Raw genomic sequence first — 26,945 nt, forward strand, 5'->3', positions numbered from 1 at the left:
CAATAACCTGCAGTGATAAAACATACTACAAGCAGTTTTGACTTCAAGAGGAATATTTAGGAAGCAAGCAGTACAAAGAAACTTTCCAGTTTGACTGAAATTGATTCTAAAATCCACTATATTTGTTTTGAAGGCAGAGACAGCATTTCTACAAATTCTGAAAAATATTAGATAAATTCTTCTTTCCCATACCACTTCTTAGTATTCCTTTCATCCTTTGTTCTTGCATCTCATTTTAAACTTGTGTGTGGACTAAGACTACACAAAGAATATTGTTTACAATTAAATAAAATTACTGGCAGTTCTTTGTTGTTCATAATGAGCAGTTCTCAGCAGCTCTAATCCAATAAATCAGAATGTTGCCTTTAAACTATTACAAAGAAGAAATACTGCCTGCTTAAGTCAGTCATGCTACACTGCTGTATGTCAGCCGATCAAGTGAGGAGTTATACTATATATTTAAATTGGCGTATAACCATTGTTGCCCCATCACCATTTTAATAGCATACTGACTGACAGAGCTCTTCTTTCAGATTACTTCAGCAAAATTCTAATTCCATTTAAATCTATGCCATCAGGCTCTGATATTCAGAAATAGTCTGTGAAAATGTGAGATGTGAACACACACAGAATATTTTAAAAGGAGGTTTCCCATACTGGAATCTGGTTTTAATTATCTAGTACAAAACAAACAAACAAATTGTAAGTACCTTTAAGTTTAAAAAAAAAAGCAATATATTTTGAGTTTCTTATTTCTGCTAACTCCGCAAAGATTGTGTGCCTGCTCTAATTTTCCTTAATTAACATCAGAACATAACATCTAAAACAGGCTTGGATTTTACATTATTTAACTGTCAACAGCAAAGGGTACTGTCCTCCAAAACATAAACCAGACAGCACTGGCATGAAATTATACTCAGCCAGGGCAGGAGGCAAGGTTGTGACTCTAGCAGAAATACCTTGAACTTGTATTGTTATCTCTGATGTGTCGCTGCCCACTGCATTACTAGCAACACACTTGTAGATTCCAGCATCAGGAAGCTGGACGTTACTGATGCTCAGAGATCCATCCAGGCCGCGGATGAACTGCCTGCCATCTATCAGCACAGCACTTCTGCCTCTGAACCAGGTGACTGTTGGCGGAGGGATCCCCTGGGCACTGCAGGGTATGTCAACTCTGTGGCCAGCTTGGACTTTCATAACCCGAGGCCCACGCTGTATCTTTGGAGGAACTATGCAAGAAGACAAGTTAAGTCCACAGTAACGTGAAGAAAATGATGTATGAGATCATTCTTGAATGAAATTCTTCTCTGTCATTTTAGACAACATCCATTCTTATTCAATGAAACACAATTCCCTCAAGTGACTAAAAAAACCAGAACTGCATGTCCTCTACAGATAGGATGTACAATCACCTATTGCTAAACTTATCTGGAGAAGCTACATTTCAAATTCTACTGCATTACTTGCATGAGTAGTTTAAGCTCATTATATTGAGCACATTTTAAAAGCTATGGGTACTGACTCTTCACAACAACAACAACAACAAAAATCAAAAGCTTTTATGATAAAGTTAATTACAGTTCCCCTCTGACATTCTAATTTCCTTCCCCTAATCCCTTATCTTTGTATGCTTCCAAACACAAGTTCAGACAAGGAGATAAAGTATGACTGGAGATGATTTTTTTGGTCCCAAAGAATAATACAAGTCTGACTTAACTCTTTTGCTGCAATGTTTTTCTTTCTAAGGATCACTGACAATAAAAAGACTTATAAAGAATGTCTGAAACAATAACAAGTACCATTTTTTCAGGCTGTCTGTTAATGTACAGTTACAGATAAACAAAGATGTGCACTGATATGAGACCTCTCTCTACAGGAAACCAGACAGTAGTCTGTTACAGTCATTGTAACTGAATTAGTGTAGTTGAAGTCTTCAGAACTGCTGAGGGCATGAGTTCCAAGCTGGTACATTTGTGGTATATGATCCACTTCAAAGATGTGTGCTGGCAGCAGGCACTGGCAACAACACTTCCAAACTCTACATGAAGCACAATGATAGATCAGCTTCGTCTGGGCTGTGCCAGGCCACGGTTCCGGCACCCACTCTCCTCTGTATGTTAGCATTTGCAGCAGGTATACATGCACAACCTGTACTTCTGTCTGATGCAGGTGAGGAGGAATAAATAGGAGAGCATAGAGCTAACATTATGTGACTATGTAGGTGGTTAAGAGACTGTGGCTGGGGCCCCAGCACAGTGAGAGCAGGAGACAAGGGTGCGAGAATTTGATGATTTATGGTAAGAAGGGGAGTGAAGGGGACACAGGTCCTGGCTTGAGCAAGAGACACTAGAAACCTTCACTGAGGGGCAGGAAGGTGAGCACAAGGTCTTGTTTGAACAGAGAAAGGATGGTAAGATGGGCTAAGGTATTAGTCTGCAAAGGCGGGTACAGAATGCATATGCACACAGCAGGAGACAGCAGCAACTGCCTACCCATAGGAGATACAGCTGCACGCTGGTTTATCTACCACTAAAGCCAGCGTGCAAGCAAACTTGGACATGCACTGCCAACAGAGTTTGGATATGTAATTCCTATCAAGTTGGTGGGAACTTGGCATCTGCAAGCCACAGGCAGCTTTGCTATTCTCAGCCATTGTTTGCAGACTTACTTCTGAGAAACTTCTTGCACAGAGAACATGCAAGTTCATTACAACAAAAGTTTTCAGTTCTTAAAGCTCCTCTGGTTGACGTAAGAAGAGTCAAATGTCCTGTATAGGTATAATTCTTCCTTGAGTCTAAGTAACATTAAAGGAAGGTGTACATATATGTGTATATATATACATTTTTAGGTAGTATGTGTGTATACAATAATTCCGTTTCATATAATCAATACCAACAATTTGCATATGAAGATAATATGACCAGAAAATATACAGGTTGATAGCATTTAATGTACATAAGGGAAAAATGTTTCAAAATCTCCACGTGATGCTAAATCCCATGTGGAAAATTGCAGATGATCATCCTTTAACTTAAAACTTACCATGTACACTTAGCTTCACTGACTGAGTCACATTCCCAGCAATATTTGTGGCTACACAGAAATACATTCCACCATCTGAAATTTGTGTCTCACTGATCTTCATTGACCCTGAGGGAAGGAAAGTGTGTCTGGAAAAATAAGAAGCAGATACGCTGTATAAACATGTACTGAAAGGTGAATGACCTCTACTTACACATAACTGATTGCTATGAGCTATAATAACACCATTCTACAGAGCACACTGAGCTGTGCCATATTACTAAACTATGACTTATTCATTTATTCTAACTCTTTACTGGGCCATTACATTTAGAATACACAGCAAATATCTAAAATATAAGATCCAAATTACAAAATTTGGTTCTAGCTACTTAGAGGAGATATTCAAACCTGCCTTATTTCTAGAAATAGAAAAAAAAATCAGGTAGAGAATTGGAGCTCTTCAGCCCCCCATCACAAATTTATGCTCATCCCATGTTAGCAGGGTCAGAATGTTTGGGTTAAACAGCTTGATTCTACTTCATCAAGGTCTAAAAGACGTTATGGTGTTAAAGACAGGGGGTGGGGGGTGAAAATGTGTGTGTGTGTGTATGTTCTGGAGAGAATATTCTGACTCAAGAGAGTATTCTGACTCTGAGAGTATTATGACTCAAAACTGGTGTTTATAGAATTTGTCACTATTCTTGACTAAATAATTAACCACATAGCAGTGATTTTTACTACAGCTGTGGTCACAGGCTTGCAACATTACAAAATACAGTCTTGGCCAGCTAAGCCAAAGTCGTCTTCTGCAGAAGTTAAAAGCAATAGAGGAAAAAAAATAAGGAGGGAAGAAAAAATGACAGCTAAGAATTAACAGGAAGTAATTAGCACTCAAAGTTATATGCAGAATTTAGGCAAAGTTGGTGGGAATACGTGGTATCACCCATCGTCCCTTCTCTGGCAACTCTCTAATCAGGACAATGTTATTATATGGGTATACATGGTGAATTTGGAGATTGTAACAAGCTGTAGAGATGAATGGAAAGTGAAATGTACTTCATAATATCAGACAGATACGGGTGGCCTGAATGATTCCTCCTCTATTGTCCCTATTTTTCCAATGCTTTTTTTTAATAACCCCAAAAGATACCATTACAGGGGTAACTTTACTCCCATCACTTTGCCCATTTATTATATTTGCTTTCTGGTAGAAGTTCCTTTATTTCTGCTTTCATTCTTCTTTTGTTTACTGGTCACATTTCTAACATCAACTTTGGGTGGTCTCAAACAATTTTGTTTGTACTAATTCTTTAACTTTTGCTGACATCTGTAAACAATTTTATGGAATGGGCTGAGCTGGACTGCTGCTACTCTGGACAACTTGGATCTCTCCACAGTGAGCAAGTAGCCTAATTTATCTATGTCTCCTGAGGTAAAATGAGGACAAGTAATGGACCAAGAATGCAGATTCATTAATTCAAGCAATTTGCTCATAGGACTAAGCAGAAAATTCCACACGGAGTATTAACACCAAATTAACTCCCTGTGCAAAAGCCTCTTCCACATAAATTGCTTGCCCAGCAGTTATCAGTTGCTAAGGCTGTTACAGACTCACTGGAATGGGTGGATCTGAGGCCAAGGTCTGGCTCACCTTCAGGTCTGTACGATTCCTTAACATTTCATTCGGATCACTGAGAGACGCTGGGAAATAGGCACTGCAATTGCTACAGTGTGCACCTGGCAACGTTACCATATCCTGGTTTCCGAACACAGCTGTAGCCCTTACACCTTCTGAGGTATCTTGGAAACTAGCAAGCACTAGCACACCCTGTGAGGGCGCCTGGCACTGCAAACGAGTGCATACAGCCGATAATTGCCCTATTCCCTCTCTTTTTTTTACCATACTAAAATAGTATGGTAGAACTCCAACATCGTAGCCCACAACATATACTAGACAATCCCTAATGCCACAGTTTCTAAGGCTGTGTGTAAAAACTCAGTGTTTTTACAAGCATTTGACTAAGCTTTCACATTTTCAAGAATACATGAAGAGTTCGGGATTCAAAGCACAGAGAACAATAAGACCTTGTAAGTACTCCCAAACATTTATCATCTCTATTCTGCTGGGGGCCCAGACTTTACATTAGTAAGAGACCAGACTTAACATTAATGAGAGACACTGTTGTCCTGAGCATAGATTTGAAGTTTTTAAGAAAACAAAAACAGATTTTTAAAGATTTAAAATCAGGCATAGATTATGTGGGTCCCTGGACACCACCACAGTACACATACTACAGGATCCTCTTTTGGCCTGGCCTCCTGAAATTGCAAACTTCAGAGCAAATGCTGAAGTTCTGTATACAAACACATGCTGGAATGGAAGCCATACAATCACGTACAGTCTTAGCATCTTTCAGAAAGACATACACTCGGTTTGGGAAAGAGTTTTCTTAAACTTACTAAAGCGGGGTCCTCTTGGAAAACAACTTAATACTTTCCAATTGACTGTTAAGCAATTGGAAATTATATACCATTCCAAAATCTTGGTATCTTAGACACAACTTCCTTTTTCTTTTGTTTTCATCAAACATTGTTACCTTGGAGAGAACGGAGATATGAGCTGCATCTCTTTGGCCCAGGTAATTATGGGAGGTGGCAAGCTCTTTACTTCACATGGAAGGGTGACATCTTCCCCTGCAGTTACTGAGATATCTATGGGTTTGTCATATGCATTTCCTTGCTGGTCTCCAGGCCTGGATACTCTAGGTTTCACTATAATATGGAACATGTTAAGTAGATGAAATGAATATACATATTTGTACAAATGTAACACTATACCATTTTACTTCAAATTACAGAATCACAGAACGGCTGAGGTTGGAAGAGATCTCTGAAGATCATCTAGTCCAACCCCCCTGCTGGGCAGGATCACCTAGAGCACATTACACAGGATGGCACCCAGGCAGGTTTTGAATATCTCCAGAGAAGGAGACTCCATAACCTCTCTGGGCAACCTGTTCCAGTGCTCTGTCACCCTCACAGAAAAGGAATGCCCCCTCATATTCAGCTGGAACCTCCTGCACTTCAGTTTGTACCCGTTGCCTCTCATCCTGTCACTGGGCACAACTGAAAAGAGATTGGTTCCATCCTCTCAACACCCTCCTTTCAGATACTTATATATATTAATGAGGTCTCCCCCCAGTCTTCTCTTGTCCAGGCTAAACAGGCCCAGTTCTCTGAGCCTGTCCTCATATGACAGGTGCCCCAGTTCTCTAATAATCTCAGTAGCCCTCCTCTGAACTCGCTCCAGTAGTTCTATGTCCCTCTGGTACTGGGGAGCCCAGAACTGGACACAATACTCCAGGTGTGGCCTCACCAGGGCTGAGTAGAGGGGGAGGATCACCTCCCTTGACCTGCTGGCAACACTCTTCCAAATGCAGCCCAGGATACCATTGGCCTTCTTGGCCATGAGGGCACATTGCTGACTCATGGTCAGCCTGCTGTCCACCAAGACTCCCAGGTCCCTCTCTGCAGAGCTGCTCTCCAGCAGGTCAGCACCCAGCCTGTACTAGTGCTTGGGGTTATTCCTCCCTAGGTGCAGGACCCTGCACTTGCTGTTGTTGAACTTCATGAGGTTCCTCACAGCCCACCCCTCCAGTCTGTCGAGGCCCCTCTGAATGGCAGCACAGCCCCCTGGGGTATCAGCCACTCCTCCCAGCTTGGTGTCGTCAGCAAACCTGCTGAGGGTGCACTCCGGTCCATCGTCCAGGTCGCTGATGAATAAGTTGAACAACACTGGACCCAGTACTGACCCCTGGGGGATACCACTAGCTACAGGCCTCCAACTAGACTGCACCAATAAGAACAACCCTCTGAGCTCTGCCATCCAGCAAACTATCAATCCACCTCACTGTCCACTCATCTAGGCCGCACTTCCTGAACTTGTCTATGAAATTAAACATTTATTTCTTGTATCGGGTATATAACATTGCAATCCTATTTTTTTTTTTAAAGATGTGTCTGCGTTGGACTTGCTGCTGTAAATCACTGTAATGCTGATGTGCAGTGCCTGGTTAGCTCAGACACCGGCTGATGCCTACCTGCAACACCACAAATATCAGCAAGACTGAACTGTCTGCCTAAAAAGCTGGACAGCAAACAACATATGCTGTTCATGTACATGCTGAGGTCTGTATTGCATACGTAGTTTGCAACCAATACCTGAACGAACTTATACTGCAGCATCAATAACTACAAGCCATAAACATCTTGCAACACAAATCTAATAAATCAAATTTTTTTACTATACTGGGAGATGGTATGAAGCCTTAGGAACAATGAGATTAATGGGTCTTCATTCTTTTATCAGCAGGAACTTATATTCCTATAGAGGTACTTCCTACCCACTTCTATAAAGGATGAAATTAAATCAGCCCAAGTTCCTAGGTCCATGAGCACAAGGTAACAGGCACCGGGTGGTTTTAAGGGAATCACAGAGGCTGAAAAATTGGCTTTTCAATACCTGCCATTTGTAAAATTGCCTAGTATGTGGATCCAGTAATCTAGGACAGAGCCAAAAGCACTAATTAGAGATCAGTTTAAATCCTATTTGCACTGCGGGTATCATACTTCACTATCTACCTGGAGGGGGATTGCAGGCAAAACTAGAACTCAATGAGCGGATTGAAAAATGACACTAGATTTTAGCTCGTATATACCATAGACAGTCAGCTGGACTTTCCGCGTAGCATAACCAGCAGCATTTGTTGCAGTGCACACATATTCCCCAGTCTCTTCACCCCCTGGTGAAACTACATACAGACTTCCATCAGACCCTGCAGAAAACTTCCCATTGCTGGGAAGAATTACTTCTCCTTTCTGTAGAAAGAAAAAAAAAAGTCCATAGTGCCTGGATGTTAAAAAATATAGCAAGTTACAAATATTTAATTCAATAAAAGCTAAGCCTTACAGAAAGAAAATCTAATGAAAACATAAAAACTATTACAGGAATATAAAATTTGTTAGTGCCTGTAGCAGCTTAATTCATTGCTGCAACCCATTTGTATGAAGACTGCTGTATTTTCAATATAATGCTGGGTCCAATTTTTCACAGTTCTGTAGACAAAACAACTTGCAGGCAGTCTGACTAAACTAAGCAATACGTAATATACATTACAGTACCGCTTCTTTTGTTTATGGCTCATATTGTTTATGGCTGAGATGGACAAACTATTTTGAATTAACTAAGAAGTTTAGCCCCAAAATTCTATCCATTGAAATTAACTAACTAACTTTTTGCACTGTTTTAGGGTCACTGTCTGAGCAGTAACAACAGCAGAAACACAAGGATTCATATCTAGAAAACCTGTTATTTTGCTATATATTCAAAAATATATATAAAAAAATTGCAGGACCTAGTTCTTAAAAAAAAGTCAGCATTTCAACTTAATTAATTTTGATATTGGTTTCCAATGTCAGAACAGATCTTGTACACATAGCATAAAAAATTTCCCAGCAGACCGCTCCTTTTCCATATTGAACTTCCATGACTAAAAATCATCTTAGAGCAAGCCTCTTAAACAAAAATGAACTTTCAATCTGTGGCAGGTTGCCTAATCTGAAATTATCAACACATAACAGGAATATCAACAATTTCTGAAGTATTAGAAAGTATAAAGATACAGGGATAAACCCAAAGAAATCTTTCCAAAGAACAGAACCTTGATCTATGTCTGGACCATGGCCAGGAAGTACTACCCTAAGAAACAAAAGCAGTTACAAATAGAGATTTCCAGATCCCTCACAACGCAGTTTTTTGGCTGCATCTCTTGCCTACAGTTTTATGACAAGTAAAAGATGTCTTCAATTCATTTTCCACCATGAACAGCTCAAAGATGAGATGTTACCTTGGACCAGACAATAGACGGCTTAGGAACTCCACTTGCTTTGCATGGCAATGTTACTGGGATTCCTTCAATGGTGCTGAATATCTGCTGTCCATGCTGAATAACAGGCAGAACTAAAAATAAATGCAAGTATTAAACACGTGCAAAATATTTCAAACCACAGCACAACTCTTGCAATAAAGTCTCTATACTGAACTACTAATTCCTACAGACAGCAAGGGTTGGGAATTTTCAGCCTGTTCTCCGAACCCTCTAGTTGACATTTACCTGCCACCTTCTCCTCCTCCGCTCTCCAGTCGTTTATGACAGAACATGTATCTGTTCATAACAAAGCATGTCAGTCACAGGTTGATTGGTAGATCAGGTACACACAGCTTTAAACTAAATGTAGGAATTTCAGCTGATTGCAGTCATTTTAGGCAGCCTTTATCACACCATTCACTGATGACATTTTAGGCTAGATGCCTGAAACAGTACTATACAGGATCTATCCTATATAGCACCTTTCATGAGAATGGGCTCAGCATTTTTGGTGCTGAATCACTTTCTATTGCTGGACAACACTTTGAGAAGAGCAGATTTGAAAGTGAAGAAAAAATCTCTTTACAATTTCATTTAATCTTTGTTATAAATGCTACAAAGTTGTAATAACTGCACTGCTGGTTTCTGCGTGGACTGGGCAGACTGAGAGAGGAACTTGAATAAAACCACCAGATTACTTTATTAAATCACTATTAAGAGGTAACAAGAACCTCAGTACCCCTCCCTAACTGAGCTGGTGCTCAATTAACAACAGAAAGAAGAACAGATTTAAGATATGGTCAGACTTAAGGTTGTAATACCAAGAACTAGATCTTTCAAAAACCATATAAATATATTCCCTTCTGTCCTCAGGTTCTGAAAAATTCCAAAATCTACTATGCACACAGAAGACCTTATCAGACACTGCATACTTGTCTGAATTAACAAGCAACAGCTATTATTAACATAGAACAGTGTTCCAGCATCTTCAGTGAAGCTTAGAATAAATCTTCCATGATTAATTTAACACATGAGAAACTTTCAGGCTGTAGTCCATGAAGTAGATGGGATCCCACACAGCGTTAATGCATGAATTTACGGCAGAAATACAGACGGGTTACCACAATCCTAACACTTGTCTTGCTGGCAATGTAATTTCTGATAGGACTAGGAAAAAAAAAGGTTTTGCAAAAGTTCTAATTTATTTTAATTGCAATTCTCCCATGAGTTGTGCATCCTTTTATCAGTTATGAAAACCCTCAGACATTGCTTTTCATGGTTTTCAATAAACTCGCATCTGTTTTGTTAATAAAGCTAAAGATCGAGTTTGCACAGCTTGACCTTTCTAGATGTTTCAAAATGAAGATTTTTTACAACCATAAAATGGTGTTATTTTTGTTTAATTTTAAAACAAGTCTCAATTGCTCCATTCTCTCCTGTGCAGTGGACCATGCTACTTTACAAAGCAACATTACTATAAAGAGGAAAATTGAGAAATTAGTATAGCTATAATGAGAAAGCACTAGTGAGAGCTCCTGTTAGTAAGATACACACTTTTATCTTCCAGCCAGCACAAAACAAGACAGTGTTCCTTACCATACACATTAACAGTAGTAGTTTTGTTGTTTGTCCCAGCAACATTACTGGCCATGCAGGTATAATCGCCTCCATCCTGCAGCCGAACTCTTTCAAGGTGCAGGCTTCCATCACTGCGAACGTTAATGTAGGGATTGGGAACCAGCTGCCAAAATAATGATGTAACGTTTTACTAAAGAAAATACTTGCTTGATAATATTTACTTTGGGATGCAGCGCAGCTGTACTTTTACTCTTTCACATTTTTAAAAAAATGATGTGTTCCTGGAGAACTTTACTAGAGCTTTTCCTACTTTCCATCTTTCATAAAAAGTTAATTTTAAATTAGAATTTTAGTAGCACCTTGTATATAATGCTGGAGTGAGATTAATATCTAGAGCAGCAACTCTGCTCTGTCACAGAACATATGCAACTGCCACTGGTGCTTATAGACATGCATTAAAGCAAGAACAAACTTAGTTGAACTATTTTACTGCACTTTGTAGTTATACCAGTAACCCAGTGTCATTATAGATCACCTCTGATGAGTGCAATGACTTCTTGACTTCTTCTTCTTCTTCTACAAATAGATGACTTGTTTGTTTTAGGTTTTTTTAACAGTTATCAAAACCTTCTAAAAACTCTTGGCATAACCATCATGTACAAGGGATCATCTCTAAGCATACCTTCACTCTCTGAGCATTTCGTATAGACTTTAATTGGCAGCAGCATTTAAAAAGTATCTATTGCAAAAGATAATGAAAACTTGTACCTTTCACCAAAAGACATTAATTATTAAAAATTACCTGCCCTCTAGCAACATTAAAAAATTCACAGAGATCTTTACCAATCAACTGGAAGAGCTCTGCCTAGAATAAGCTCAGCAACACAGACTTGCCTTACACAGAGGCTGTCAGAATGAGAAATTGTTCCAGTCCTGCTCTGGTCAGAGAAAACTACATTCTTTTCTGAATGCAACTTGCTCCAACACTTTCCTTGGAGTGGAGCTTTTGTCGCGTGCATACAATTACAGGAAACTAGTACTACTGTACAGAAGAATTAGCAACTCAACAAGGAGGATCCTGCCAGTATTTCTCACAGAAGTTACAGCCTCTGTTATTTGCACCTTCACAGTCTAAAGAAAAGGCTGGTGATTCACAATGATACAAAAATTCAGCAGAAAACTCTAGCAAGTAAAAGGTCAAGTAGTGCCAGGGTTCTGCTTGGTAGCGATAAAAAAAAAGAGCAAGGTCTCCCTGAAGCTACAATTATGAAGGCAGGATTGCACAGCAGCCTGTTTGAGGAAAAAAAAATCACAGAAAGCATATCTAATGGAAAATACGAAAACCCACATAAAGACATTTTGCTACCAATTTTTTAATTACAGCCATGAAGAAAGGGCGTTAGGGAGCAATTTGCAAGCAAGATTTAAAATTAGGGATCTCAAATTCAGCAATTCAGCCGCTACTAAAGAAACGAAACTTCACTCAGACAACCAGCCCAGGCGCAGAGTCTGTGTAAGCTTTCTGTCTGCAGAAGTTATAAACTGGCAACGGTGTGCTCTCAAAGGAGAGAGAAAACATACAAGGTTTCATGCTCTGAGCACTGCATCACTAAGAAAGGAGTGCACGGTACAGGGATGCTTACCTCATGTCAAAAAACTAAATCTACAGAGATTTTCTAGTATCTTTATTTTAAGAAATTAGGGAAAAAGAAATACTTTTCAGTCAGCAGGGTTTAAATTCCAACACTTTTGTTATTCTGGTGGGTATTTTCCACTAGCATTCCTATTTTCAAAGTCAAAGGCTACCAGGCAGGAGCTAACAAGAATGCATGAAACAGCTTTGACAGTACGTAAAATAGAAGATAAAAGGACAATTCACAAATACTTTGGTTCCAAGTTCATGTATAGACACTCCTATTCCCCACTACCATCTTCCATTCCCTTATCCATGCCTCAGAGTTAGAAATTTCCTACAGTGGGCAGAGATCACAGTGAGGCACAATGGTCAGCATGCCACACTTCCACTTTCGTATTTCAAACACTAATAAACTGTCATTTCTCAAGGGGCTGCACCCCAAATGACAGCACCTGCGGAAACTAAGAAGCAGCTACTGCCTCACAGATACAGCCACGTGGCATCTCCTGGGGAAGCAGCAGCTTCTGCTGCATGGTGGTGGTCAGCTGTAACTTACCTCATTGACACCACATCCTTGTTTCCAGTGAGCCAGACAGATCTCACGAAGCATCTTTATTGTAAGCATAAAACCTGTCACTATATTTTAACATCAGTTTTTGGAAATTAAACCCAGTTGTCACCATGGCTTAAAACATCAATTGTTGATTTTCTATGCCAACAAATCTTACAAGAAACAAAACAGTCTTACCACCATACTGTTCCTAATCCACCTCCGGTCTGGAATGGGGTTTCCAGCAAGCAGTACACATGGCAAAGTGAGCTGCTGCCCCTCGATTACATTGGCTGTGTCTGGACTTATTCCAATCAGAGGTGTAACTTGGAAAAAAAAAAAGAATTAGAAGTAATAATAGGATTATTTTATTTTTTAAATATATATTCATGTCTTGTCAGTAATGCTCCTAGTGATGCACTAGTGATGCAGCAGCATCAGAAAAAGGTCTCCTTGTGCAAGACACTATACAAATACAGAGCAGGAAATTTTTCCGCAATGAAAACCATATGATTTACACAGAGAGGGGAAAAAAAGTTAGAAAGAAAAAAATTGTAGCAGTCAACAAACAGCATGGTAAGTGCCAACATACTTAATCTTAGGACAAAACATACCAGATAAGGTTCTGGTATCTGAAATGTCAATGATGAAGGCAGGGAAAAAAAAAAAACACACAAAGGAAGGGATGGAATAGCATAGGAGAGGAAAGGAAGCTGAAGGAATACACATACAGTGATCCTAAGATCAAGGAATGGCAGCAAAGAGAAGACATTGTCCAGTTGAAATTAGATCCAGTCCAGCATTTTCCTGGAAAATCATGTTCCTGTGGATACCAAGTTGATATACCATTTTTCCTTACCTGGGCAAAACACTGAAGAACAAAAGTAGCAGTTTTGGTGAGCACAATAAATAAGCAGTAATTTCCTCTGGGCGTAAAATTTTAAAGGCTTAGAATTGACGTCAATAGCACAGCAGAAAATTCTGTGTGATGCAACAGAACAAAATCCTGTGCATGTGCTTCATAAATTGCTTTTAAATAATGGGAATTAATTAACAATTTTAAATAGGTAAAAACATCTCGTCTATCAAAGATTATTAGCATTACAGATTTCTACCACATGTTTTAAGTTAACGAATGTTTTCTTTGATGGCAGACAGATCCATTCTAATCCTCCCACAAATGTGTACATTCCATTGCATTATTTTTCCTTTTATTGCCAATTGCCCAACAGAGATAATAAACAACTCCTTAATAGCGCAACTCTTGTCGAAGCTGGACATTTATTGTCTTCTTGGATCACTAAGATTCCTTTCCAGTTATATCATCAATGCATTGCCCTAAGAAAGTTCATTGCTGCCTTTTTTTTTCCTTTTTTTTTTCCTTTTTTTTTTTTAATACGAATTAAATGGCAGAAAACCAATCATTAGCATTCAGCATTATGGTGATTTTTCATTCCTTAATCAATTTACTTAGCAATAAGAAACAGGACCCAAGATAAATAATTGTTAAGGTCTATGCTATAATATGTAGTTGGAATTCATTCAAATTATTGTAGCCAGTAAAAAGACAATGTTCTAATGTGCAAAATTCACTGAATTTAATTACAATCTTCCATGCAAATGTTTTCTGATTCAGTTGGTGTGGCCGACTACACACGTAAATGCAGCTACAGGTGCAAATATATAGATATACGCCTGTGTATGTAAATAACCCATAGACATCCTACGTATCGTAAAAACACCACTGACTGCCACCTACTCCAGTATATTCCCAGTATGGAAATGCTGCCACTCTTTCCTTTCATGGATGTCACTGACACCAAGCAGTCTTACCCAGTCCAGTTACTGTGATTGTGGCTGGCTGTGACTGAATCCTTCCAAACTGGTTTTCAGCCTCACAGATATAAGTCCCTTCATCACTGACCCACAAATCTAGAGGGGAAAACAAACAAACAAAAACGAAAGATGAGATTCCAGCTGTTGAAATGATACTGAGAAGTTTGCGATACATGAATACCTTATCCTTTTACCTTTCACTTTTAAATATTCTCTTTTTGCTAGACCATTCCTTTCCTTCTGTCACCAAGTAGGGAAACAATGACTATATGAGTGCTTCAGTGAAAAAGCATGGCACAAATAAGATACTTTTCATCACTTATATATTGCATATACTTTAATACAGTATACACTACTGCGTATAAATAATATATAGTAGTTATTTACATATCCACACATACATATACTATCGTACAGTGCATTTTCTGTGGTATACTGTTTACTACATACTGCATTGTGTGTCTGTGTTTGACTAGATGCCCACATAACACATGAATTACTATACTGTACAGATAGAATACAGGAATTACTTCACCCATCCTCTATGTCTAGAGAGGAATAAAAGAGATGATTAAGAAAATGGAATAGCATCATTTAGTCTATGGCTGACTGAAATGCTCCAGATGACTGAAATTGCAAAGACACTCGCAGAGTACTTAATTATTACACAAATTAGTACTTGTCTAAAACAGTAAGTTTAAAAACACTTCTTAAAACAAACAAACAAATAAATAATAATAATATCATCTGTGGTTCCTCAGTATCAACACAGACAATGACCCACATTTATTTAAATAAAAGTGCAATTATTTCTATGAAGAAGAGTGAAGCCAATGACCACTCACAACAGAATTCACAGACTCATGGGAAAATGATACATCTCAACAGCAATGAAATCAGTATCAGAAACACAATCTCTGACAAAATACAGTATTTTTACAGAGGTAACATTATATAGTAGCATAACAACTTAAATGCATTGTATACATCGTATTTCCCTTTGGCACCTTTTCTTCATAAAGTTTAGTCTACTTACTATTAATTGATAGAGCTCCTGTTCTGAATTGACTGATGGAACTAACAGCAAATGGTCTTGAGAAAAGGGAAGCACCATTCAGACGCCTCCATTTAACCTTTGGTTCTGGGTAACCCTGAACATAGCATGGCAGTGTGATATTTGAGCCAATATTAGCAGATTCATCACTGGGTTCTTGCGTAAAAACTGGGGGAGCTGGGAAAGAAGAAAGAAGAGTACGGAAAGTGAATTGAGGTTGTAACATGACAGTAAAGTTCTGCTTGTGCTACTGACGACCCACATTTATCTACCATTTATGTACAACAGATCCTAGGAACCGATTCCCAACTTTAGCAACAGCACACAAAAGCAGCCTTGCATGCTGCTTAGTGATATTGAGGAGGTCAGAAATGGGTTAAACATCTCAAAATAATGAAAATACAGCCACCCCTTTCATATGAATGTGAATGCTCAAGAGTTAACACCAAGTTCTTCCTCTCCTTCAAACAGTTTTCCCTTGATTCAGAAAGTATACATGACTGACAGGAACATCCATTTAGTGGGGCATGACATGTCAGGCCCCAGGCAGTTAGAAAGATTTTGGAAAAGAGGACAGGAAGAACTAAGTTACAATAAACTTACATAGTAACTCAAGTTAGTATAATGTATTCTCTACACGAGAACTATGTTAGGTTGAGGTTTGAACAGTTTCCTCCTTCTCTGGCTCTGTCTTCCTCCTCAAAACTTTTATGCTTTGCAAAAGAAGAGTAAGGGGAAGTTGGGAATCCAAATAGGACAAGGCAACTTAGCTCAGTGAACACCACCAAATAGGAGTTCCCAGTACACACAATTATTCAAAGACTTGTACATACGTATTTGTGAGAAAAGCTCACATAAATAAGGCACTATAGCAAACTACTTACAGCCAACATCCAGAGTTATCTTTCCAGAAGCTGTCCCTGCATCATTGGTAGCCACACAGGTATAATCACCTGCATCCAGATCTTGTGTTTCCTGGATCTTCAAAAGACCCCGACGAGAATCAATAATGAGAAATGCTGATGGCCTCAACTCTAAGTCACCTAAGTTCAGACAGAAAAAAAAATAAAAATGAAATATAACAGGGTATTTACCAAAATTACTCCTACAGAACTGTGTCCAAGTTTGAGATTAGTTCACAACTTGACTGTATTCATTCAGTAGATAAATACTCTGATTTTCATTCAACTCAGTGGGAAAATTCATTCCTGCATTAGACACAATCCCATTTTATTTATATTTATTTTACAAGGGAAATATAAACTGAAGTAGCTTTGGACAGAGATCAGCATTAGGACAGTATGCCAGGCTGTATTAGAGACTATTTGTGGCAGCCACTTAATTAGAGACTATTTATGGCAGCCACTTGTCTGCCAGCTCCATGCCAAGTTGGGAACTCTGTAAAACCTAGAGAACAGCTCTGCTACATCTCAAGCTCAGCAGAAGCCATAATACTGCTGTGTAACTTTAAGAATTGGCCCACGCATTGAAAGATGTTTTGTGACTTTTGTAGCATATAGCTAAGCATGAAGCATAAGGCATGAAGCTTAGTTAAGCACAAAAGAGGCACAGCTTTTTCTTTTTAATTATGCTAGGGTAAGTTCATTATTCACTGTATTTAAACAGGAGCGAGAGGTTAAGTGCCATATCTTCTAGATTTAGAGAATTTCACAGGTCAGTCACTGGTTGAATACTACATAAGCTTTTGAGAAAAATGAAGTCCCTTCAAGATCGTTGTTCTAAATATTGCTGTTAAAGTAAATAAATAAGTGCACCTTTAAACCATTTAACCTGGGGATGTGGGATTCCAGTTGTTTTACATTCCATAATAGTTGTGTCTCCAAGAGCAACCAGAATTTCACTCTGAACTACAGTCAATGTTGGGCCCTCTATAAAGAAACAACAGAGAGAAAATGAGTTCCTCATCAAAAGCATTCACCATTTTTAAGATGAAAGACTTAACTTTCTCTTGGTATACAAAAAATATTTGCACTAAAAATCAAACAGGCTTTAAAATCATGTGAGGTGACAGATAAATACTAGATAACAGAAAAAAAGAGTAGAGTTTGGAATGTCAGAACACCTGGACCTTATATAGAATATGCAGGAATAGAAGGAAAGAATTGGAAGAGTTTGACCATTTAGAAAGTAAAAAGCTTCAAAGCCTTTCTCTCCCTCTTCAGCCAAAGTTTGGTCACTAAGAATTTTAGTACTCTATTAAAATATAGGATAGTATTTAGGGGATATGATTTGGACTAGGACTCCAGATGGCTAAGCACACTACAGGAATTTACAGAAACATGATTCCTTCTCCAAAGACCTACTGAGTTTTGCATGCCTACCCTACATTAGTATTCAATATTTTTTTTTTTTTAAACAGCATAAGAAACAGGAAGCTACTAATGCATCCTAACAATACTGTTCAGATTTTAACAGAAAACAAAAGGGACAAATCTCTCCAGAGCTTTGGGAAATTTCGACAAATATGAGCTGCATAGTATCACAAATTCTAACTGTACCACCCTGATGTTGTATTAGTTTGCTTTTTTAGTTTCACTACATCACTTCTTTTACTTACCAATGTATGTAAGGCTGGATGTCTGTTTCTCTGTCCCAGCTGAGTTACTTGCCAAGCAACCATAAACTCCCTCATCTTTTGGAATTGCCTTTCTTATGATCAAGGTGCCTTCTGGGGTCAGCCTGTACCTGGAAATACATAGGGGACCAACCAAAACGGCTAGTTAAAGAAAAAAGTGTTACATCTACACTCCAAGCAACAACAGCAGCATGACCAGATGGTTTACAAACAGGTATTGCTTTTTCTCATGATAAACAACATAAACAACTTGGTATTATTATTTCTATTAGAGGAAATCAATGCATGTTATGAAGACAATTGAGTTAAATCTTGTAAAAAACATTCCCACAGCATTCTCCTGGAGAAACTGGCTGCTCAAGGCTTGGACGGGTATACGCTTGGTTGGGTTAAAATCTGGCTGTGTGTCTGGGCCCAAAGACTCATGGTTAATGGAGTTAAGTCCAGCTGGAGGCCGGTCACTAGTGGAATCCCCCAGCGCTGAGTACTAGGGCCAGTTCTCTTCAATATCTTTATCGATGATCTGGATGAGGGGATCGAGTGCACCCTCAGTAAGTTTGCAGGTGACACCAAGTTAGGCGTGAGTGTTGATCTGCTCGAGGGCAGGAGGGCTCTGCAGAGGGGTCTGGACAGGCTGGACCGATGGGCTGAGGCCAACTCTATGAGGTTCAACAAGGCCAAGTGCCGAGTCCTGCACCTGGGGCACAACAACCCCAAGCAGTGCTACAGGCTGGGGGAGGAGTGGCTGGAAAGCTGCCCGTCAGAAAGGGACCTGGGAATATTGGTTGATAGCTGGCTGAATATGAGCGGGTGGTGTGCTCAGGTGGCTAAGAAGGCCAGCGGCATCCTAGCTTGGGTCAGGAATAGTGCAGCCAGCAGGACCAGGAGAGTGATTGTCCCTCTGTACTCGGCTCTGGTGAGGCCGTACCTTGAATTGTGTGTTCAGTTTTGGGCCCCTCACTACAAGAAGAACATGGAGGTGCTAATCACAGTATTTCTAGTTTAGAGATGAGGTAATTGAAATTAAAGAGTTATAAAGATGAAAGTTGAGGTACTATTTCCTAAACTTGCAGGCTCCTGTGGAAGAAAGTCAGAGTATTTCAGCAATCTTCACAACTTCTTTCTCATACATATAAAAGGAGGAGAGGGGGAGAGAGAGAGAGAGAGAGAGAATTTAATTCCTACCTGTATGAACCAATAATAAACATTTCATTGTGTGTCCATACTACTGTTGGCTTTGGATAACCTGTTGCAGAACATCTGATGGACACTTCAGAGCCTTCTGTAAAAGTCTGATTCTTAGGCGAAATGAGAACCCTAGGTGGTTCTATTAGAAGAAAAGAAAAGCAGCAATTAAGAAGATTGATTACACATTATAATTATAATTATATATATATACACATTATATATGTATATAATATAGCGCTTACACATTATAACAATCATTTTATTTCTGTTTCCAAACAGTTCTATAGTGAGAAAATGAGTCCTGAATGAGTCCTGATAAAGGTCACATGATTGTTCCCGTACAACTGCCTCCACTTAGCACAAATAATGACCATCAGACACACATGAACTGACTCATAAGGTCAATTACTGTACTAAAATATAACCAGTCTGGTGATAACATGTTTTTTTAAAGTTTCTTCTACCTATAACATTATTCAAAGAGTTTCTTCTTGAATTAGCAATCCTTTTTCACAGGCCACTCCCTTCTTCTTTTTCTGTACCACAGTGTACCACTTCCTCCACATAAAACACACATGCTTTTACAAAGAAGTTACTAATTCAGGATTCAGGCTACATGAATTCACATGTCTACACAGTTTGCTTCATTCTGAGATACAGAATCTGGAGCTCTTATATGTAGGCATGAATTCTGTCAAAAACCCACCAGAAATGAGCAAAGTTCACCAACACAACCCACCAAGATCATGAGGCCAGGCTGAAATAAGAATGGATTTCAGCTGTATTTTCTCAAGAAGAGAGACTGGTGAGCTTCATCAAATTCATCCACTTATATCCTTAGACAGATTGTCTCAATAAAGACCACCAAAACAATTCACTGTGATAACTGACATTTTCTTCTATGGTACTTATGATTTTGCCTACTAGCAGCAAGGAGAAGATCTACACCACTCAGCGTAAGAAAAAGTAGCGCCCTGTAGTAGGAACTGCTGCTCCTTCACCTTACTCAGGCATGACACTGGCTGCTAGATCTTTGTTTGGGGAGCTTTCCTGTTCCTTCATCAGCCACTGCTGGAGTTTTACTGTGTGTTCCTCTGCAGATGATTCTTACTAGCAAGTTTAGACAGAAAATCCTAAGCTTAACTCTTTTTGGAGAGTAAAAGATGCTGAATACACATACACAGAGGTACCTTGAATCTAGGGCTGCTCTCCATAGCTCTTTTTCATTAGTGTCTGTGGGAATTACAGCCTCCTACAGACTCAGGTGACACATCTGACGTTTTTGTTGCTGCTAAGAAAAACATGTGCAACAGCGAGGACAGCCGCAATGCGTTTATGTGTGGCATAATCCATCAAGGACAACATAAAGGTGTCATGCTAGGCAACTTTCAGGTTAATAGCATGATCTTTCCTTGTTCAGTCCGTCACCATGCAAACAGAAACAAAGCAGCTCCTTTCCCTGAAACAATTAACAGCATGCCCTTCGGACAATCACTGCAGGGGGAAGACTGTTGTCTAAGCTCTGTGGTGCAATGACAGGTGCTTAAAAAGCTGCTGACACAACCACAGGGCTCCCGCCCCATGGCACAGCCTGCCTTGCTGCTGCCCATCCGTGCTGCTTCTGCGAGGTCTGCGCATCGCCACGCAGAACTTGGAGCCCCCAGCAGCCTCAGCACACTAAGGGAGAGGGGATTAGTGCCTCCGGTGCTGATGGAGCAATGGAGACAATGAGAAATTAAACATCAAATTCAGGGCACAGACAAGAACAGCAGAAGACCTCGATCCCAGTTGCTATAGGCTGATTTGTCTCCACAGGGCATCTTACTGCGTCTGAAAGCAAGTTTGCCAAGGAACAGAAAAATAGTTTTAAAATTTATCAAATATACATATATAGTTTTAAAATATATTAGTGGTAGCATCAGCATACAAGCCCCGAACATGCTGTTATTTAACCTCTGTAGTATACTTTCATTTAGAACAATTGCAACACGCTTTGTGCTTTGGATTTCACGATTAATTCACGTCTGTTAGTATTTCATGAAAACCTATCTGCAGGCCCCTGTCCCACACATAAAGCCCCTCTGTCGAGAGAAGGCAGGAGCTGTGCCGAGGAAGGCTTTTGGCCACGGTCTGGCAGCGGGTGTCGTGGGGGAGCAGAGCCAGTGCCAGGATCCGTGGCCTCTGCTTTCAGTCACTGAGGGAACGTGTCAGCATGTCAAGGATCCTGCGATCCTTGTAAAAATGCATGCAAAACCACATGGCCACACTGCCAAAGGCAAGGAAAAAACTAAGTAATAAACAGCAACTAATTTGCACACAGATTTGCAAAACTAAACACAGATGCATCTACATACTGCCTCATCCTTTTCTTTCTTAAATTCATGGTGTTAACCTCCCCCCAGTTTCATTTTCACTTCTAGAGGGGATTCCACAGGGTCCTGAAAAGCCCCTCTAGCATCTCGTGAGGGTCTGAATCCTCCAGAACCCTGGATGAAAGGCACCAGAGGAAGGCAAAGCCGCAGCGTCAGTAATACCGGGATCAAATCCAGACATGAGGGGGTAGGGAGAGGCAAGAAATGGATGCAGGCTACAGGATTGTCCTCAAGTGATTGAGGACGTGCACAGCTTTCTCAGCTATTTTTTTGTTTTGTTTTAAATCCTGCCAAGAAACACTGGGAGATATTCTGCATGCTTTGGTCTTAGGGAAGGCCTGCGCTCCTGTTGATATTAGGAAGCTCTTTGTTTCAGATAGCAGTTACACACTGTGCTGTGACACTGTCACCCACAAAGTTATTGTCACATTGCAATAGCACCAGGTGAGCAAAAGAAGGCGCAAGTAATATTTAACACGCAAGCTATTAAATTAATTAAAAGAAGTCAACAGACACAGCTGTAATACTCAAGCTACCACCTAGGCCCCCCAAGGCCACAGTCAGCACTAATTAACCATCTCGTTTTCTTGCTCAAAAGCCAGCCGGGGGCACAGAATTGGCTTTCTTTTATGGCAGGACAACTTGATTTCTTTTGCTTTGTTGTTTGTACCAGAAGGGACGAGATTTGTGCGTGGGCAGGAGAAGCACAAGCTCCTTACCATACTCATCCCATTCAAGTCTGTAGAAAAAAAAAATAATATATATACATATAGCCTTTTAAACAAAGATCACGTGTGATTCTTCTGAAGATAGTGAAGGTTGGTATGGAGACTCCAGACTCTGAAACACTCACACTTGCACCTTTCCTTGGTCCATTTAAATCATTAGAAGAAATTTAACTTAACATGAATGAAAGGACAGCAAATGCCAATTTTTTCTTTTATTCAACATTAAAAAAATATTTATCACCATTTATTAGCAAAAAGCAAACAGTCTCGCTGACAATATTTGTCATTACTTTCTGCATCTTTTTTCCAACAGAAGCTTTTCCCCCAAGCCACGCTGTAGAGGATATTTGACTGAACCATTACTTTTATCAATATTTTTTGTGCAGCACCCTCAAGCTTATTTCTTCCATTTTTGCTAAGAGCATCTTTGAAAAGCTGAAGGATTCCAACTGTTAACCTGACAAGTAATGTCCTAACAAGGCTGATTAACTATTTAAACATATTTTGATCAAAACCAACCATGTCATAATGCAATCACTTCAGAAGTTTGCATACACTTGCTGCAGAATTTTTATTTATTTATTTATTTTTACAAGGGTTTGATTTCCATCAAATGATGGACTGAATTTGTTCATGCTCCTGTGAGCAATCTGTACCAAGGACTGCATGCAGCCCTCCCGGAAGGGGTGCCAATCCAACACTTTTCTTACAGCTGCGGGTACAATACTTAACAGCTAAACTAATCATTTGCTTGTGCTTTTTACAACTATGGCAGTAACAGAGGCCAAATACCCTGCAAGAAGCTAGTTCCCATGGGATTTGGAGGGAATGCAATGAGCCACAGGTTTGGGTGGGTCAGCATACATCTAGAAATGCTGACTTCTAAATTTGGTTCTGCTCCTTCAAATTTCTTAAAAATTCTTCTAAAGAGCTAGACTTTCCATGAGAAAGCAACTAGAAAATAATCTCTCTCATTTGATGTCATGCGCTTGCTCATTAAGATGCATGACACTTAACACATCCTGTTTTATTTAACGCCCTAATTTTTCATCCTTCATCAAGTCTGAACTCAAATTCATTGCAGTAAGTACTCTCCCTACTATGCATAATCTGAATATTACAAAAATTACAAGAAATTAATCACCACTTATTTAGATGAATTTGTGATAAATGATACAGAAGAGACTTGGAAAACCAAAAGATATTTTTAGCTGGATGAGAAAGCTTTGTTTGTCCCACTTCTGCACTGATCTGTAGAGGATATCACAAAGGAATTTTAACAAAAGAAATGCCTGGAATAATAAATTCAAGCCGAGTCATAAAAACAAGCTGTCAGCGACTGGTCTTATAGCGCAAACCTTTTTGCCCCATCAGCTCCCTTTCTCTGAATGCAGACAAGAACCTCTTAGGAACCACAGTACGGGGAGCAGATGAGCAAACTTTGGGACTCTCGCTGATTTTCCTGAGCTACAGAGAACTCGAGAGGGGCTGCTCGGGCAGTTCTTGACCCTGCTGCTAACTTGCTTCTCCTGCACAGGAAGCTCGCTTCTGAAGGGCAGCTCACTGACCACCTCTGAGCCTGCTGTGAGTGGCAATCAGCACCTAGCAGAGGGACACCTACTGATTCAGCTCTTTTTCTTTCAGACAACTTTGTCTTTTGCATCAAAGAAGTGCTGGAAGTTTAACTGCATTTTACTTCCTTTCCTTTTAGAGCAGGAAGTGCTACGGTGGGAACAGGTTACAAGTCCAACCTGTTGAGAGGAGTTGAGCCATTTACACTATGGATCCACCTTGTAATAACGTCCAAAACTGAGGGTGCACTTTAGAAGTCAGAGCACTGACTCAACACCAACACAACCCTAGGAGGCCCAAGAGACTGTACGCCTCAGTATCTCAAAGGCCACAAGTTCCGAGACCTTCCAGCCTGCTGCGAGCAGCACAGCACCATGCCACAGGCGGGCACAGTTTTTAAACAGGACTTTCGGCCAGCTGGGCTCGGTGCTGGTGACGAACAAGTCATGGCTCAGTACAGCAGCTAACACAGAACATGCAACCGGGGAAAAAAGTCAACTCCCATTCAAGTATCAGGCTGTATTTGTACAGCTGCTGGTCTAAAAAGAACATAAAAAATTAAAAATCAGATGAACATTCCCTTTCAGAAGAGCTATCAAACCAAAAAAATTTCAAAACAATTCTATTCAAAACAAGGGTTTACTACAACCCACTTGTAAAGCAGACGCTGGATTATTTTTAGAGCTGAAAACATTTGTTCTCTGCCTTAACTCCTACTGCAGAAAGAAAATGGGGATGAAAGCATTGCTTGTTCTCTTATGACCCAAAATTCAGAGGTCTGTATTGGATCTGTGCCAACAATAATAAAGGGATCTGATATGAATTTAATATGACATTCAGAATTACGTGCAGCTACATAAAGCATGAACCCATCTCTATCTATTAATAAGACCACAAATTGCCTTCTTTCAGAAGGAAAACATTACAACCCCTTTAAGCTTTTTCTCCTTACAATAAGCCATCCTTGACTCTTTTGCTGTCAAATATAAACCATTCTTTTCAATATTCTTCTGGACCCTAACAAACAGTATGGGCTGTGAACAGTTAATCATACATCCGAGTACCTCCAGAAATTTGGTTAAAATCATTTGGTTCAAGCAAAGTAAAACAATACACATACAACCATCCTGACACCACTCAGCTTCTGCATACAGCCATTCAAAAGGTTGGCTGGAGATTACATTTTCCAAACACCACAAGACAGACATTGCTGCAGGAATCTGAGTTCAGCTGCAGCTCACTGTTTGCTACATTTGCTACCTCTATTCTATTCCAAGCATCTTTCATCAGAAATAGAAGAAAATGCTTCTCAGACTGCCAACTAACCCTGTGTAAACTGTCCAAGAAGGTTATCTCAGGCACGTTTTAAACCTGTTAGCAATACCAATACCAGCCAAAACGTAATTCTCAACTATTTGATATAATCATTCTACACATATAAATGATTTGAAACTAAATATTCTGCTGTGGCAGCACTAAACTTCTCTATCTCTACTGTAAAAACCTGCCAGATGTAATTTGCTCATCGTGTTAAATCTCCCAGCTGGTCTACAGACCTTAGGGACAGAATCTAAATCCCAGGAAGAGAGGAATGAGGGAGGGGGCACTTTTCTTGCCTTTGACATGCTTGAATGATTGTCTTGATGGAAAAATCCTGTGGAATTCAAAAGTTTTCCAAACATGTATGGGCTGAGTTTTTTTCATGGCTTTCCCCCTCTCCCCCTTTAACTTACTAGAAATTTAACAGTTATAACTCAAACATAGATATCCAAATGGTAATTCAGACAGAGCAGTGAAGAAACACCTCACCGCTACATTTTGTAACAGGTCCTACATAATTGATTACACACCTATTTATTCTGCCTTGGCAGATCACGAAGAGCTGCATCCCGTCAGTAAGCATTACAATTCCATTTTTGACCTCTTTCTTTTAGAGCACCTTGATGCAGGCAATTCTTTCCCCCCCCCCCCCCCCCCCCCATAATTTTACGTTCTCCATTAGCTAATAAAGTAGTAGGATTACAGCAACAAAGTTAGTAAGGTACCCTCTCTGCTCAGAATATCATTAGCAAGCAGAAATCCTGTCAGAGTCACCAACAAGTAGCTTATCAAGACAGCCAAAACCCAAAAATAAAAGACAGAATAGTTTTCTGTAACGTTTTGCAGTTCTGACTCTTCTTAGCCACAGACTGCATGCTGGGAAACCGCGGTTCAAACCTCCACATGACCAAGGCAGTCAAAACCAAATCTGAAGTACTTTCAGATTTCAACAGAATTAGCCCCAATTCAAATTACTGCATTTTTACTTTTTTTTTTTTTTTTCTTTTCTCAAGTTTGTTCTTGATTTGAAGCAACAACATGAACCTAGAGCTTGCTTGATCTCAACCCATGGCCTCTTCTTCAGTCCTGACATAGTCTGAAAGTCCTTATCTTATCTAGTCCTTCATAAAACCTTGATTAGTTCTTAGCTTGTATTAAATGACACACGATGACAGATACAATAATACACAGAAACACTTAGAAGTATTATTCTAAGGAGATATAAAATAATCCAGAAGAACACAGAAACTCTTACCAATTTAAGTGCACATGTGTAACTGTAGTTTCACTGAAAGGGAAAAAAAAAATCACACATGCAGTCCTTAACTTTTCTCAAAGTCAGGCTCGGCTACGAATATTGGGACTGATGCTGCTAAGAACATGTGTGTGCACATACACAAACAAGAACAAAGTCTGTCTGCAGCTACCTCTTTGTGCTCTACACTTTAGGAGACACTAACAATGAAGATACCTGAGGCTTTATACAGACGTACAGCAGAATTAAGCTGGCAGTTTCAGAAGTATCAGTATCAAACCATGGTTCGTAGAGGCCCACAGCATG

At 39.7% G+C, this 26,945-nt stretch overlaps 1 protein-coding gene across 1 annotated transcript in view; it reads right to left on the reverse strand.

The window, feature by feature from the left end:
• Nucleotides 1-26,945, reverse strand: part of HMCN1 (hemicentin 1) — a 200,588-nt gene that overhangs the window by 106,648 nt on the left and 66,995 nt on the right. Inside the window, 13 exon segments of the mRNA XM_040565286.1 lie at nucleotides 960-1,232; nucleotides 3,046-3,173; nucleotides 5,625-5,799; nucleotides 7,746-7,905; nucleotides 8,934-9,046; nucleotides 10,551-10,695; nucleotides 12,917-13,044; nucleotides 14,552-14,650; nucleotides 15,591-15,785; nucleotides 16,493-16,651; nucleotides 17,384-17,497; nucleotides 18,187-18,314; nucleotides 19,390-19,531. Coding sequence (XP_040421220.1) covers nucleotides 960-1,232; nucleotides 3,046-3,173; nucleotides 5,625-5,799; nucleotides 7,746-7,905; nucleotides 8,934-9,046; nucleotides 10,551-10,695; nucleotides 12,917-13,044; nucleotides 14,552-14,650; nucleotides 15,591-15,785; nucleotides 16,493-16,651; nucleotides 17,384-17,497; nucleotides 18,187-18,314; nucleotides 19,390-19,531 — 1,959 coding nt within the window.

The sequence above is a fragment of the Cygnus olor genome, chromosome 8 (genome assembly GCF_009769625.2).
Source record: "Cygnus olor isolate bCygOlo1 chromosome 8, bCygOlo1.pri.v2, whole genome shotgun sequence".
In the NCBI taxonomy this organism is placed as follows: domain Eukaryota; kingdom Metazoa; phylum Chordata; class Aves; order Anseriformes; family Anatidae; genus Cygnus; species Cygnus olor.